This window comes from Bufo gargarizans, chromosome 3 (assembly GCF_014858855.1).
Source record: "Bufo gargarizans isolate SCDJY-AF-19 chromosome 3, ASM1485885v1, whole genome shotgun sequence".
Lineage (NCBI taxonomy): Eukaryota > Metazoa > Chordata > Amphibia > Anura > Bufonidae > Bufo > Bufo gargarizans.
The window spans coordinates 173,384,674-173,397,107 of NC_058082.1; the positions used below are offsets into that span (position 1 = coordinate 173,384,674).

Consider the following 12,434-nt stretch of genomic DNA (forward strand, 5'->3'; position numbering starts at 1 on the left):
ATAAAGCCCATTTGAAGGGAACCTGTCACCAGTTTTATGGTGTCCTAACTAAGGGAAACATAAATAAGTGGCTGATTGTCTTCGAAAAATGCTGGGTCACTTTCTTTAAAGGGATTCTGTCACCTCTCATAACACAAATTCAGATTTTAAACCAGTCATGCTCCACAGATTACCTTGAATCGGCTTTGCTGTTCTATACTGTAATCCGTCCAGTAGTTTTGCTGAAAAATGACTTTTATAATTATGCTAATTAATCCTGAAGGTGCCCAGAGGGGCGTTATGTTCCACTTTGTGTGCCCAGAGGGATGAGATGCTGTGGGCGGTTAGGGATTCAGGAGGAAGGCGTTTTGGGCACTGCAGGGGGGCGTTACTGGGCACACAAAGTGGAACATAACACCCCTCTGGGCACCTTCAGGATTAATTAGCATAATTATAAAAGTTGTTTTTCAGCAAAACTACTGGACGGATTACAGTATAGAACAGCAAAGCCTATTCAAGGTAATCTGTGGAGCATGACTGGTTTAAAATCTGAATTTGTGTTATGAGAGGTGACAGAATCCCTTTAATTGACCCAGTCAATCTGCCAACATCTTGTATTGAAAAGCTCCAGCTGATAATGATGAGACCTGAATATTCATGAGCTCCTGACTCTCCCCGCCCACCTGCTGCTGAATGACAGTTATTTTCCATAGGAATCAGCAGCCAGTAGGCAGGGGAGTGGCTATAGCTCTGAATTAAATATACTCTGGACTCAATGACATCACGCCGGACTCGAATCAGCTCATTAGCATGCGGCATCTTTGTGTGTATATTATGAGGTAACCATCTGTCACACCAGTAAGTGAATACATCTAAGGTACTTTTTAGTAGTTAATGATTGTATATAATTAGTTAGATTATAATCAAATATCCACATGACAGGTTCCCTTTAAGGGGTTGTCTCACTTCATTCAGCAAGTGGCATTTATAATTTAGATGCAGTTAATACAAGGCACTTACTAATGTATTGTTATTATCCATATTGCTTCCTTTGCTGGCTATGGTTACGACCACTCTGCAATCCAGGAGCAGTGGCCGTGCTTGCACACTGTAGGAAAAAGTGCCAGCTTCTCTGGTGACCTGGACTGAGGGAGCTCACATAGACGGGTGCTTTTTCCTATAGTGTGCAATGTGCAAGCATGGCCACCGTTGATGGATTGCAGGGTGGTTGTAACCCCTGGAAACGAACAGTGTATAATGTGATAGAAAAATGGATCCAGCCAGCAAAGGAAGCAATATGGATAACAAAAACACATTAGTAAGTGGCTTGCATTAACTTTCTCTACAAAATAAATGCTTTCTCATGCATGGCATTGGGGGAAACAGCACCATGGGTATACGTCCAACTAACACTAGGAGGCACTAGACACAAAAAGTGTTGGCTCCTCCCAGGTGGGCTATACCCTCTCCACAGGCACGAGGCTATTCAGTTTTAGTCTAGTGTCCGTAGGAGGCAGACCTGTCCTGCTTTTTTTGCAGGTCCTGCTGTTTATTTATTTATTTATTTTATTCTTTTTTTTCTCTTCTGCAGGTCTCGGTGATCTCCACCGTTATACCTGCTGCAGGCTGGGGCTTCATCGTGTTCCACTTTAGTTGCCCCCCCCCCCCCACCTTGCGGGCGCGTACTTCTGTACCATCGCCGGTCACCCAGTCCCCACAGACTGCATCCGCAGTGGCTTGCCGGCATTCCCACGGTTCCAGTGTGGAGTCTACCGAAGGGGTGACCCTGCGGCGCCCGAAGACATCAGATGGTGAGTATTCCCTGTCCCTGCCCCAGGGTTAGGTTCCATCCTGTGACCAGGGGGGTGGGATCCACCTTAGCTGGGGATCCTGGGAAGCCTCCATCTTCCTCCAAGCCAACCCCCCCTTTTTTTCTTGGTGGGGTGGGTGGGGGGGGGGGGGGTTTATATTCTTGTTTGCCCTCCTTTCTCTTCCCCCTTGGTTGTTTTTTTCTCTCCTCCTTGGCCACACAGTTTTCTCCCCGGCCTTCCCCGCTACTTTAGTCCCTGGCTTCTGCTGGGACTAGGCCTCATCTTCAACGGCCCGTTCCCGGCTCCCAGGTGCTCCGTTTGCCCTGATCCGCTCATTCCCAGGAGACACTTCTCCCCCCCTCACCTAGTTTTTGTGGGTCCGGAGGGCCATCGATCGGCCGCGATTCGCCATGCCCCCCTCACTCCATTCCCGGCCCTCTCATAAATCGAGGCCCCCGCTTTTGGGCCTGTCTCCTTGCTTCCCAGGCTTTTCTGACTCTGCCCGGCCCTTTCCTGGTCTAACATGGGTTTTCTGTTGGAGGGGGTGGCTAAACCCCCCCCCCCCCCTCCCCTCAATTGCTTCATTTCTCCTGCAGCCCTCCTGACCACCTCTATAGCTGCTGCGGCACCTCTTTGGGGAACATGGCATCCGGGTCCACATAAGACAGCCTCTGCTGGCTGCTCTAGAAGGGTCTCCTCTCCCAGCCTCTCCTCGGATCGCCACGTGTTTTCACGTGCGTCGGCTGTTTACGAAGGCTGCCATGCGGTAAACATGTCCCCGCTTGTGTGCAGTACCTCTTTCCAGACCCCATCGTGTCCTCTGACCAATCCTTTTGTGTAGGTCCCCCCTGAATGGTCTCCCTCCCTGTCAAAGCCATGGGAACCTTGTCCGACTCTCCCAATCCCTGGCGGAGTCGCTGGACATTACGGCCACCTCTACCCAAATTGCGGCCACCTCTGCCCTCCCAGGGTCCTCCCTGCAGATGGGGCACGCTCAGATATCGGGTCCGGCAAGGTGTAGCTAACAGTACAACCTCGGGTGGTCTCAACAGGGTTCCACCCTCCTCGGCATCCTCGGGTCCTCCCCAGGTGACGAATCCTTTCCTGTCACCCCCATGCGTTGCCTCTGGGGACAGCTCTGCACAGATTCCCTCGGAACAGAGCATCAGGCGGTCTTCCTCCATACAGAAGCCCTCTCGGTGGTGAAGACTAACGTGCACAGAGGAACCTCTCCTACCCAGGGTTGGTATCCCCTCTAGTGAATTTTCGGATGGCGCTCCCCTGACTGCACAGGTATTCAACCGTACAGGTAAGACAGCCGTCCCTGTGTTTAGCATACTGATACGTACGCCTTCTCCTTAACAGGGGGGTACCTGTACCACTGCCATAGGCTGTACCTGACAAGCCTTCCTGGTTCCCCTATACCAGGGGCTATGCTCTACACATTTGAGTGTGTTTCCACCGGGTCCCCATCCTGGTGCTGGTGTTCGCCACTCTACCTCATTACAGGGGGTTCCTGTTCTAGGCAAGCTGTTAGCTCAGGCAAATGCCTCCTGTAGGTTGGTAAGCAAAAAGCAATTATATCTGTCTGTTCCCAGCCACTTTGCTCCCATCATAGGTAGAGTATCTACACCATCTCCAGATGCTGTAGCCAATACCCCTGGCTGGCGCTATAGTGTATTTCTACTTCACAGGTTGAGTACCTGTACCCTCCAAATGCTGTCGCATTCCCAGATGCTGTAGCTATGTTTCCACTCTCCTTAGAAGGCAACATGCAGCCACTTACCTATATTTTAGGCGTTTGTTTGTAGTACCCCAAGTGCTGGGCCCTATGGTGCAATCTGTGGCCCATACAGTTTCTGTATTACTGTGTGCTTTCTGCCCCCGGGTTCTAATCTGTGCTGCGGATGTTGGTTCCATCCTTTTGGTTCTTCCATACATCTGCCACTCTGTTACAGTCATGCTCAATGGTCTCCTTGTACTTCTCAATGGCACTGTCTACAACAGGACATCCTGGTTTAGCATGTGCATGGTTACCATATCTGGCAGGGGTGGGCCAGCCCAACCCCCACCTTATCGGTCTAGTGCTACTTCTGGTAGCTCCAGTATATGGCTGATCTGTTCTGATCCGGCGGTTGGTCCACATACAACTACGCTCCCTAAACCATGGCCAGTTGGTTGTTGACAAAAACACATATTGGTGATAGTTAAGGGGAATCTGTTGCCATGAAAATTCTAAGTATTCTGCAAGCAAAATGTTATAGAGCAGGAGGAGCTGAGCAGACTGATATATAGTTTTATGGGAAAAGATTCAGTAACACCTGTAATTTATTCATTTAAATTTCTGCTAGTTTTGGGCTTGGAAGTCAAGGAGTCAGTGATTGACAGCTATCTCTGTATACAGTGTCATATAGGGGAGGTTGTCAATCACTGGTAGGACTGCCACCCTGACTGCAAAGCCCAACAATTACTGGATTTCGGCAGTGGACAGAGCGCTGTGCCAGCATACTGCAGCTCCGCTCCCATTCGAGCATATTCACACCTGTGAAGCAGAATATACATTACCTGAGTTTTACTTTTACTACTCCTCAAAGGATTTCCAGAAGAGGAGACCGCTTTCAGCTCATCTCTTAGTTTGGTAATACTGTTTGTCAGGGTTTCCAGGGTTTTCAGAATTTCCGCTTTGTCATCTGCCTTTATACCCTTATTTTTCTCCAACCTTGTTATAAGCATCTGCAAGATACAAATCAGTTCGCTAGACACACACAACAAGAAATACAATGAAATATTACAATTCCGGGCTACATAAAATTATGCGCTGGGGTTACAAACATTTTGATGTGGATTTTCTGTTGTGTTAGTCAGGTGCCTGATCCGCTTCATACAAACAGCTGCATGTACTAGTGACAACATGCCACACAAATTCTGAGAGACTCAAAGCTTCTCCTAGGTAAGCTTCAGTTGTGTAACCAAAATGCAGTGCACCCCTATGCTTTACTGTGTAATGGAGTGTGTCGTCATCTAGTTACAGACAGTGGCCGAACAACTACACTAACTAGAAGCGAAGGCAGACTGCCACCTAAAGGTATCCCTAGCTTTACTTTTGATTCAGGTTTGTTAAATGTCTAGGAATAAAGATCAACCCAAAATATTCCAAATTAAAAATGGTTTGCTACAATCAAAAGGAAAATAAAACATTTTTGGGATGTACTGCCTCATTACCAAAGTCTAAAAGGCTAAGGGATGTGCCTGATTTATGGATAAGCCCTCCGCCCTCTCCTGCTGTTCAAAGATTCGCAAATAGAGAAAATGTAAGTAAAAATGTGACTGTCTACCAGTTTCTTACCTTCTGTGTTTCTATATGTTTTTCCAAAATTTCCTGCTTTTTCTTCCTTACATCTTGTTGCAGTTTTAGTGCTTCCTGTTAGAACAGAAGAGTGCTCTTTACATACACAAATAATACATATGAAATACTCTACTTAAAGGCTATTGGCACCTTTGGGGCTTATTTTTTTCTTATTGATTCTACATATTTTGGGTTAAAATATTTTTCCAAATTGGTCTTGATAAGAGATGTGGACTACATTCTTTGAATTCAGCTAAGAAAGCTCCCACATACTTTAGCTCTCAGACAACACCTTATCTTCTCCAGAGCACAAAGGTTCCACCCTACCCAAGAGAACACGCCTTCTCGCTACGTCATATATGCTTTTTCTACAAGATGGCGCTTACAGCTAGATATTTATCTTTGGTGATCTCCCCTTACAAGGCGGCAGGTGGATAAGTCCCGGCTGGCGGACCAGATGTGGGAGCCAGAGTGTATATACTGCATAGGGGTGAGCTCTGCTTGGGAGTGTGAAGGAGAAGATGCCTGCTTCTGTCTTGGTTGTAAGTGAATAAATCCATGCGACAGTGTTGAAGTTTCAACAGTTTGGCCTCTACAGCCTTCAAGTTACACTGTTGTTTCTGTATGCCCCATCTCTTATCCTTAAAGGTGGTTTCCGAGATTTTGACACTGATGACCTATCCTCAGGATAGGTCATTATTATCCGATTGGTAGGGGTCTGACACCAGGGACCCCTGCCGATCACCTGTTTGAGAAGGCACCAGCACTCCTGTATGTACAGCGGCTGTGCTTGGTATCACGCTCATCCCCAGTGAAGTTAATGGGGCTGAGCCTGATACCAATCGCAGCTGCCATACAATGTGCAGTGCTTGGTATGCTAGGAGAAGGCCGCGGTGCTCACAGGCTTATCGGCAGCAATCCTGGGTATCAGACCTCCACTGATCAGATACTGATGATCTATTCTGAGCATGGGTCGTCAGTATCAAATTCTCAGAAAACACCTTTAACTGTGGTCTCCGGACAGCTCATAAACACTCACTTAAAGTGGACCTGCTACCACAAAATGCAGCGCAAACGGCACGTAACATCTTATAGTGCATAAAGAGCTGAGCAGATTGATATAGTTTTGTGGGAAAAGATTCAGTAAAACTTGTAATTTATGTATTTATAACTCCGCTATTTCTGACTTCAGTTGTACATGGGGGAGGTGTTATCCGTAACCGATCACATTCTCTGTGTAAGGGCGCATTCACATGAATGTATGACAGCTGTGTCCATGTTGCGTACTGCAAACTGCCGGTTTGCAAGACATGGGCACTGGCTATGTGCACCCAGCATTGCGGTGCGGACTCAATGGGTCCGCGATCCACAAGATGTGGCAAAAGATAAGACATGTTCTATCTTTTGCAGCGTGGAGGCACGGTCTGTGCCTCCACGCTGCAAAAAATAGAACATGTCCTATCTTTTGCCACATCTTGTGGAGCTTCCGTGTGTCCGGGTCCATGCCTCCATTCTGCAAATGATAGGACATTCGAGTCAATGGGTCAGCACAGCAATGTAGAGTGCACAAAGTCGGTGTCTGCCGTTTGTTGTCCACAACACGGGCACAGCCATCCCACGGCCAAAGCGTGTATACAAAGACAGCTGTCAGTCACTGATAGCTGTAACATGGGGCAGACTTAAGTTCAGAAAAGCAAAAGCTTAGAGGAGTTATCTGGGGATTTGATATTGATGACCTATGCTCAGGATAGGTCATCAATATCAAATCGTCGGAAGGTCCGACTCCCAGGTCCCCCACTGATCAGCTGTTCGAACAAGTTGCAGTGCTCAGTGAGTGCTTAGGCCTCTTCCTAGGCCACTAACTTGACCGTACATGTTGCCTAGGCGCAGCTCAGTCCCTATACAATGTATGAAGCTGCACTTGGTAACCTGTGAAGAGACCACATCGCTAATGGGAGCTCCGGTGAGTACAGCAGATCGATGGTGTGAGGAATATGGATTAATATTTACTGTCAGCCATGTCCTCACCCCCCCCCCCCCCATTTGCTGACAGACAGCAGAGGTAGGGAAATCTACAGGATTTCCCTGCTTCAAAGCCCCCAGCCCTGATTGCGATTTGATGCACCTCTTGGCATGACTCCGTGTACATGCAAAATAAGTTTACACCCCCCATGTGCTGACAGATTGCAGAGGTAAGGAACTCCACAGGAGGGCCCTGCTTCAAGGAAAAGTTCACACCTCCATGCACCAGTTTGGAGCCAGCTGAATCTTGCAGGAAAACCCCCCAGCAGGGGGTATCTGCTCTTGCCTGGTTCAATGAGATTTCCTAGACATATTGGCACCTACCTCTCATAAGGAATTATGAATCACCTGGCCATCGCAGGCGCAAACCGGATACATATTTGTGTCCCGGTGGCCACGAGGTACGGTCCCATGGTCTTTGTTTACTCGTACCCAGTCGGGGTAGGGAGATACCCATATCTCCCCATAGAAACCACATACCGGTACCAGGTTTGGGCTCTACTTGTAGCCGGAACCCAGGCAGGTCCATTAGTCCCAGAACCATCTCCCTGTGACCCTCTGGTCTGGAGCTATGAACCCTAAAGGGTTTTGTGGGTCATTTGCGGTCAGCCCAGAAGAGGGGGAGGTGACCCCTCCCTGAGGCAGGGAGGGGATGGGCCGACTACAGGTTAAAAGCCTGGTGCCAGCAAGTAGGCGGGTCTTTTCTCTGAAGAGGGGTCACATCCTACACATGTGTTTAGAGGGACCCAGGAAATAGCAGGAGATCACAGCCCCTCGTGTGGACTCCAGCTCAGGGCATCACAAAGAACTTTCATCATACTTGGTAACTTACTTTTACACTGCTTAGCCCAGTTGTACCCATATAATCTGTATCTGTAATCTCAGACCACTGTATATATTGTCTGTGTATATTGTGTCATATCTAGTGTGCTCTTACAGCGATTAAATCTATAATTTAATCTTGTGCTATCTTGTATCTCGCTCACGAATCCCCACGTCCGTGTTTTGGCCTAGTTATAAGCTACAGCGGGTTGGTTTCTGACCCTATATAATCCCGTTAGCGGACCGGGCCTATATCAAACGAGAAACTGGTGGCAGTTACCCGGGCTGAGTGTGGGCTGTTTTCACGGTGGCAGTGAAAAGGCCCTTCCAGCTTGTTGGCTCTCTGTGCCCGCGTGGACAGGAGGTGTGTGTGTAAACTATACCAGCCTGACCTTACGTGCTCCTCTGGAGGGCGTAACTTCACGTTTTTGGTAAACCCCGTGATCATACCAGGTCTCGTGAGCTCGACGTGGTTGACGTCAGCGGACACGAGGGGTGGTATTCATCACATATTGGGCACCCAGGAGTTGAACCCTGTAGTTCTAATAGCCCATCAATATAAAATTCCTGTAGAAACCCTTTAAATATATGTTACAAGTTTTACTGAATCTTTTCCCACAAAACCAAACATCAATCTGCTCAGCTCTATAACATGCTGCCTGCAGATTAAACTGCATTTCGTGGTGACAGGTTCTCTTTAAAGTCTATGTTGAACTATAAAACGCACCACATATTATGCAAGTGTTTATTTATTTTTTCTTATAGTAGTAAGGCTCAGTTTACACTAGCCACTACACAAGTGTGAACATTATAGTCTTACTTCCCTGAATATGTATATCTGGCTCTACAACCTAATGATTACCTGTTTCTTTTTCTGTGCATCAGTGTTGTCCACTGCAGTAGGGTATATTACGGATTTTTGGATGGCTTTTAAAGCTTCTGGGTTGGAAAAAGTTTTTGTAAGTCCTGTAGAGGTGGACAATACCTACAGATAAGAAGGAAGCAAAAATACTTCAATTCATCTGCTACAGTACTTCAATGCTCCACACCACCTTTACCATGAGATAAACTGAGGTACAAATCAAGTGATATTTATCTAGTGCCTGACCACCATGTTGTGCGTCCCAGGGTGAGGCTCATCGCAGTCATTTTAACTTCTTCCTGATCCAGCAGTGTTTTTGTTTTTCGCTCCCTGCCTTCCCGGAGCCGAAACTTTTAAAATTTTCAGTTTTTTTGCGGCTACTTTCTAATGCCACCATTTAATATGACATGCAATGTAGTGGGAAAAAGTTTTACGGGTTTTGTTTTTACACCGTTCACTATGTGGTAAAACTGACTTGTGCTCTTCATTCTCCAGGTCAGTACGATTATGGCAATTTCACGCTTGTATAATGTTTTCTTGCATTTTAATACTGAAAAAAAAATACAAACTTTTGAACTAATTACATTTTTTCTTATCGCCATATTCTGACCCCCATAACTTTTTTGTAGTTATGTCTACGGAGATATGTGGGGGCTAATTTTTTTGTGGGACGATCTGTAGCTTTTGATAATACCATTTTAGGGTGTGTTAGACTTTTTGATCACTTTTTATTAATTTTTTGGGGAGGTAAAGTGATAGGAAAAATGGTTTTTTTCTCGTGAATGCCACTGGGGGACACAGCACCATGGGTATATGCCCAGCAGCCACTAGGAGACTGACACTAGAAAAGGAAAAGTGTTGGCTCCGCCCAGATGGGCTATACCCTCTGCACAGACAGACACTGAACTAACCAGTTTTAGTCTAATGACCGTAGGAGGCAGACATGACCTGCTGTTTTTCGCAGGTATTGGTGCTTTTTTATTTTATTCTTTTATCTTTTCTTCTTTCTTCTGCAGGCCTCTGCCTGCTGAAGGAGGGTCTTCATTGTTGATATCCACTTTAGTAGCACCCCCTGCAGGCAAGTACACTGGTACCTCGCCGGTCACTCAGTCCCCTATTACTGCATCCGAAGTGGCATGCCGACAATCCCAAGTAAGTGCGAGTTTGCCGAAGGGGTCAACCTGTGGTGCCTGAAAACGCCAGACAGTAAGTACTCTCCCCCTGTGTCCCTGGTTCACATGGCTCTCTTCTCACCCTCGGAGTCTGCTTTGGGACGTCCCAGGGTGCAGTGTCCCCCCAATGCCATTCACGAGAAAACTGGATTTTTGTACTTACCGTAAAATCCATTTCTCGGTGGATGCACTGGGGGAAACAGATCCGACCCTTGTTTCTTTTTCTTCATTCAGTTTACAGGGTTTCCCGGTTGATGGTTCTCTTCCTGGTTTAGGGCATGTTGGCTTTCGGTGCTCCTACTGCTTTAGTATCAACTGGTTAGTTCAGTATCTGTGCAGAAGGTATAGCCCATCTGGGCTGAGCCAACACTTTTCCTTTTCTAGTGTCAGCCTCCTAGTGGCAGCTGGGCATATACCATAGTGCTGTGTCCCCCAAAGCATCCAACGAGAAATGGATTTTACAGGAAGTTAAAAAAAATTGGATTTTTTGTACTCACCCTAAAATCTTTTTCTCGTAGTAGGCATTGGGGGACACAGCACCATGGGTATATGTCCAACTACCACAAGGAGGCACTAGACACAAAAAGAGTTGGCTCCTCCCAGGTGGGCTATACCCTCTCCACAGGCACGAGGCTATTCAGTTTGTACCAAAAGCAGTAGGAGAGAGAAGAAAAGCAAGGTACCAAAAACTCCTGTACCGTGAAAGATCAAGAGACCAGCCCGGAGAAGCGGAAGTAAAAACATAGGGTGGGATCTGTGTCCCCCCCGTCTCCCCCCCCCCCAATGCCTACTACGAGAAAAGGATTTTACGGCGAGTACAAAAAATCCAATTTTCTTGTGCATGGCATTGGGGGACACAGCACCATGGGACATCCTAAAGCAGTCTCCGAGGGTGGGAGAAGAACAGCCATGCAACCGATTGGGCATACAGATGTAGGAGAACCATGTGACCCAACAGGAAAAATACGGAATGGGCAAGAGGTTCCATAACAAGGAAGAAACCCCAGAGAAGAATCAGTGAAGACTGCCAGCACCCCAGGACAAATGCCTGGAAGAAAATCCCAAATGCAAGAAGGCGGCAAAAGGGAACACCGAGCGCAGCCAAGGGCTGGAGAAAAAATTAGGACAGCACCGCGTGTTGGAACTACCCAACGCTCTACATTGTCTCAGACCCCCCCAAAAAACTGTGGCCAACCCCTGACAGGCCAGGGGAGAAAGGAAACCGGGAAGCACTGGAAACCAAACGAGTGAGGGAAGCCATAGCAAGGCTCAAATGTGAAGGGAGCAGGTCTCCCCTCACCGCAAGGCAGGTGATGAAGTTAAGCGCCCTATTTAAAGGTGAAAACCCAAGGCTGCTAGAGGAAACCGCCAACCCTTGGAGAAGGAGGGGGTTGTAGGTAAAGGCCAGGAAAAGAGAATGATAACACGTGCGTCCCAAAAACAGGAGATGAGGCAGAGCCTCTGAAAACAAGATATCACTGTGAAGCGTAAGACCAGAGGAAACTCTAGGCATATGAAGTATCGGGGAAAAAAGGAACCAGATACAGGCCCAGGAAATCTCAGCAGGGACACACTGGACTGAGAGACATGGGAGTAGAAGGAGAGTACTCCAAACAGCCTAAGGAGGAAAGGTTCTACAACAGGAGGAGGTCCCTCCCGAAGAAGACCATACGGCGGAATTGCAAACCGTAGCACTAATCCACTCAATACCAGGTACTTGACGTGGGAGGATGGGAAAAAGAGACACGAATCCCAAGAGGACCTCAAATGAACAGGGACACGGACTCCAGAAAGGAGTACCCGGTATGGTCTCACAAGGAACCAGGAGCTCAACCACCAGAAGACAACGCAAGCCAGAATATCCAGGAAAGGCAAAATGGAACACCAAAGCGCCAGCCCGGGGTATTGGCTACAGCATCTGGAGATGGTGTAGGTACTCTACCTATGATGGAAGCAAAGTGGCTGGGAACAGACATGTGCGATTGCTACGGCAATTGAAGGCGGACTGTATATCTCGCCAGGAAGGGAGAAATAGTGCCGCATGGAACACCATAGCGCCAGCCAGGGGTATTGGCTACAGCCTCTGGAGATGGTGTAGGTACTCTACCTATGATGGGAGCAAAGTGGCTGGGAACAGACAGGTGCAATTGCTACGGGCATTGAAGGCGACCTGTACATCTCGCCCGGAAGGGAGAAATAGTGCCGTATGGAACACCATAGAGCCAGCCAGAGTAATGGCTTCAGCATCTGGAGTAGGAGTAGGTACTCTACCTATGAAAAGAGCAAGGCGGCTGGAAACAGAAGATATAATTGCTCTTTACTCACCAACCTACAGGAGGCGTTTGCCTGAGCTAACAGCTTGCCTAGAACAGGGACCCCCTGTAATAAGGTAGGGTGGCGAACACCAGCACCAGGAAGGG

At 47.7% G+C, this 12,434-nt stretch overlaps 1 protein-coding gene across 3 annotated transcripts in view; it reads right to left on the bottom strand.

Moving 5' to 3' along the window:
• The window catches only part of RBM26 (RNA binding motif protein 26), a 116,289-nt gene that overhangs the window by 17,808 nt on the left and 86,047 nt on the right, over window positions 1–12,434 (bottom strand). For all 3 annotated transcript variants that reach the window (XM_044286177.1, XM_044286178.1, XM_044286176.1), the window contains 3 exons: window positions 8,843–8,965; window positions 5,137–5,211; window positions 4,356–4,523 (listed from right to left, as the gene is read on the bottom strand). In XM_044286177.1, coding sequence (XP_044142112.1) covers window positions 4,356–4,523; window positions 5,137–5,211; window positions 8,843–8,965 — 366 coding nt within the window. The remainder of the gene's footprint in view (window positions 1–4,355; window positions 4,524–5,136; window positions 5,212–8,842; window positions 8,966–12,434) is intronic.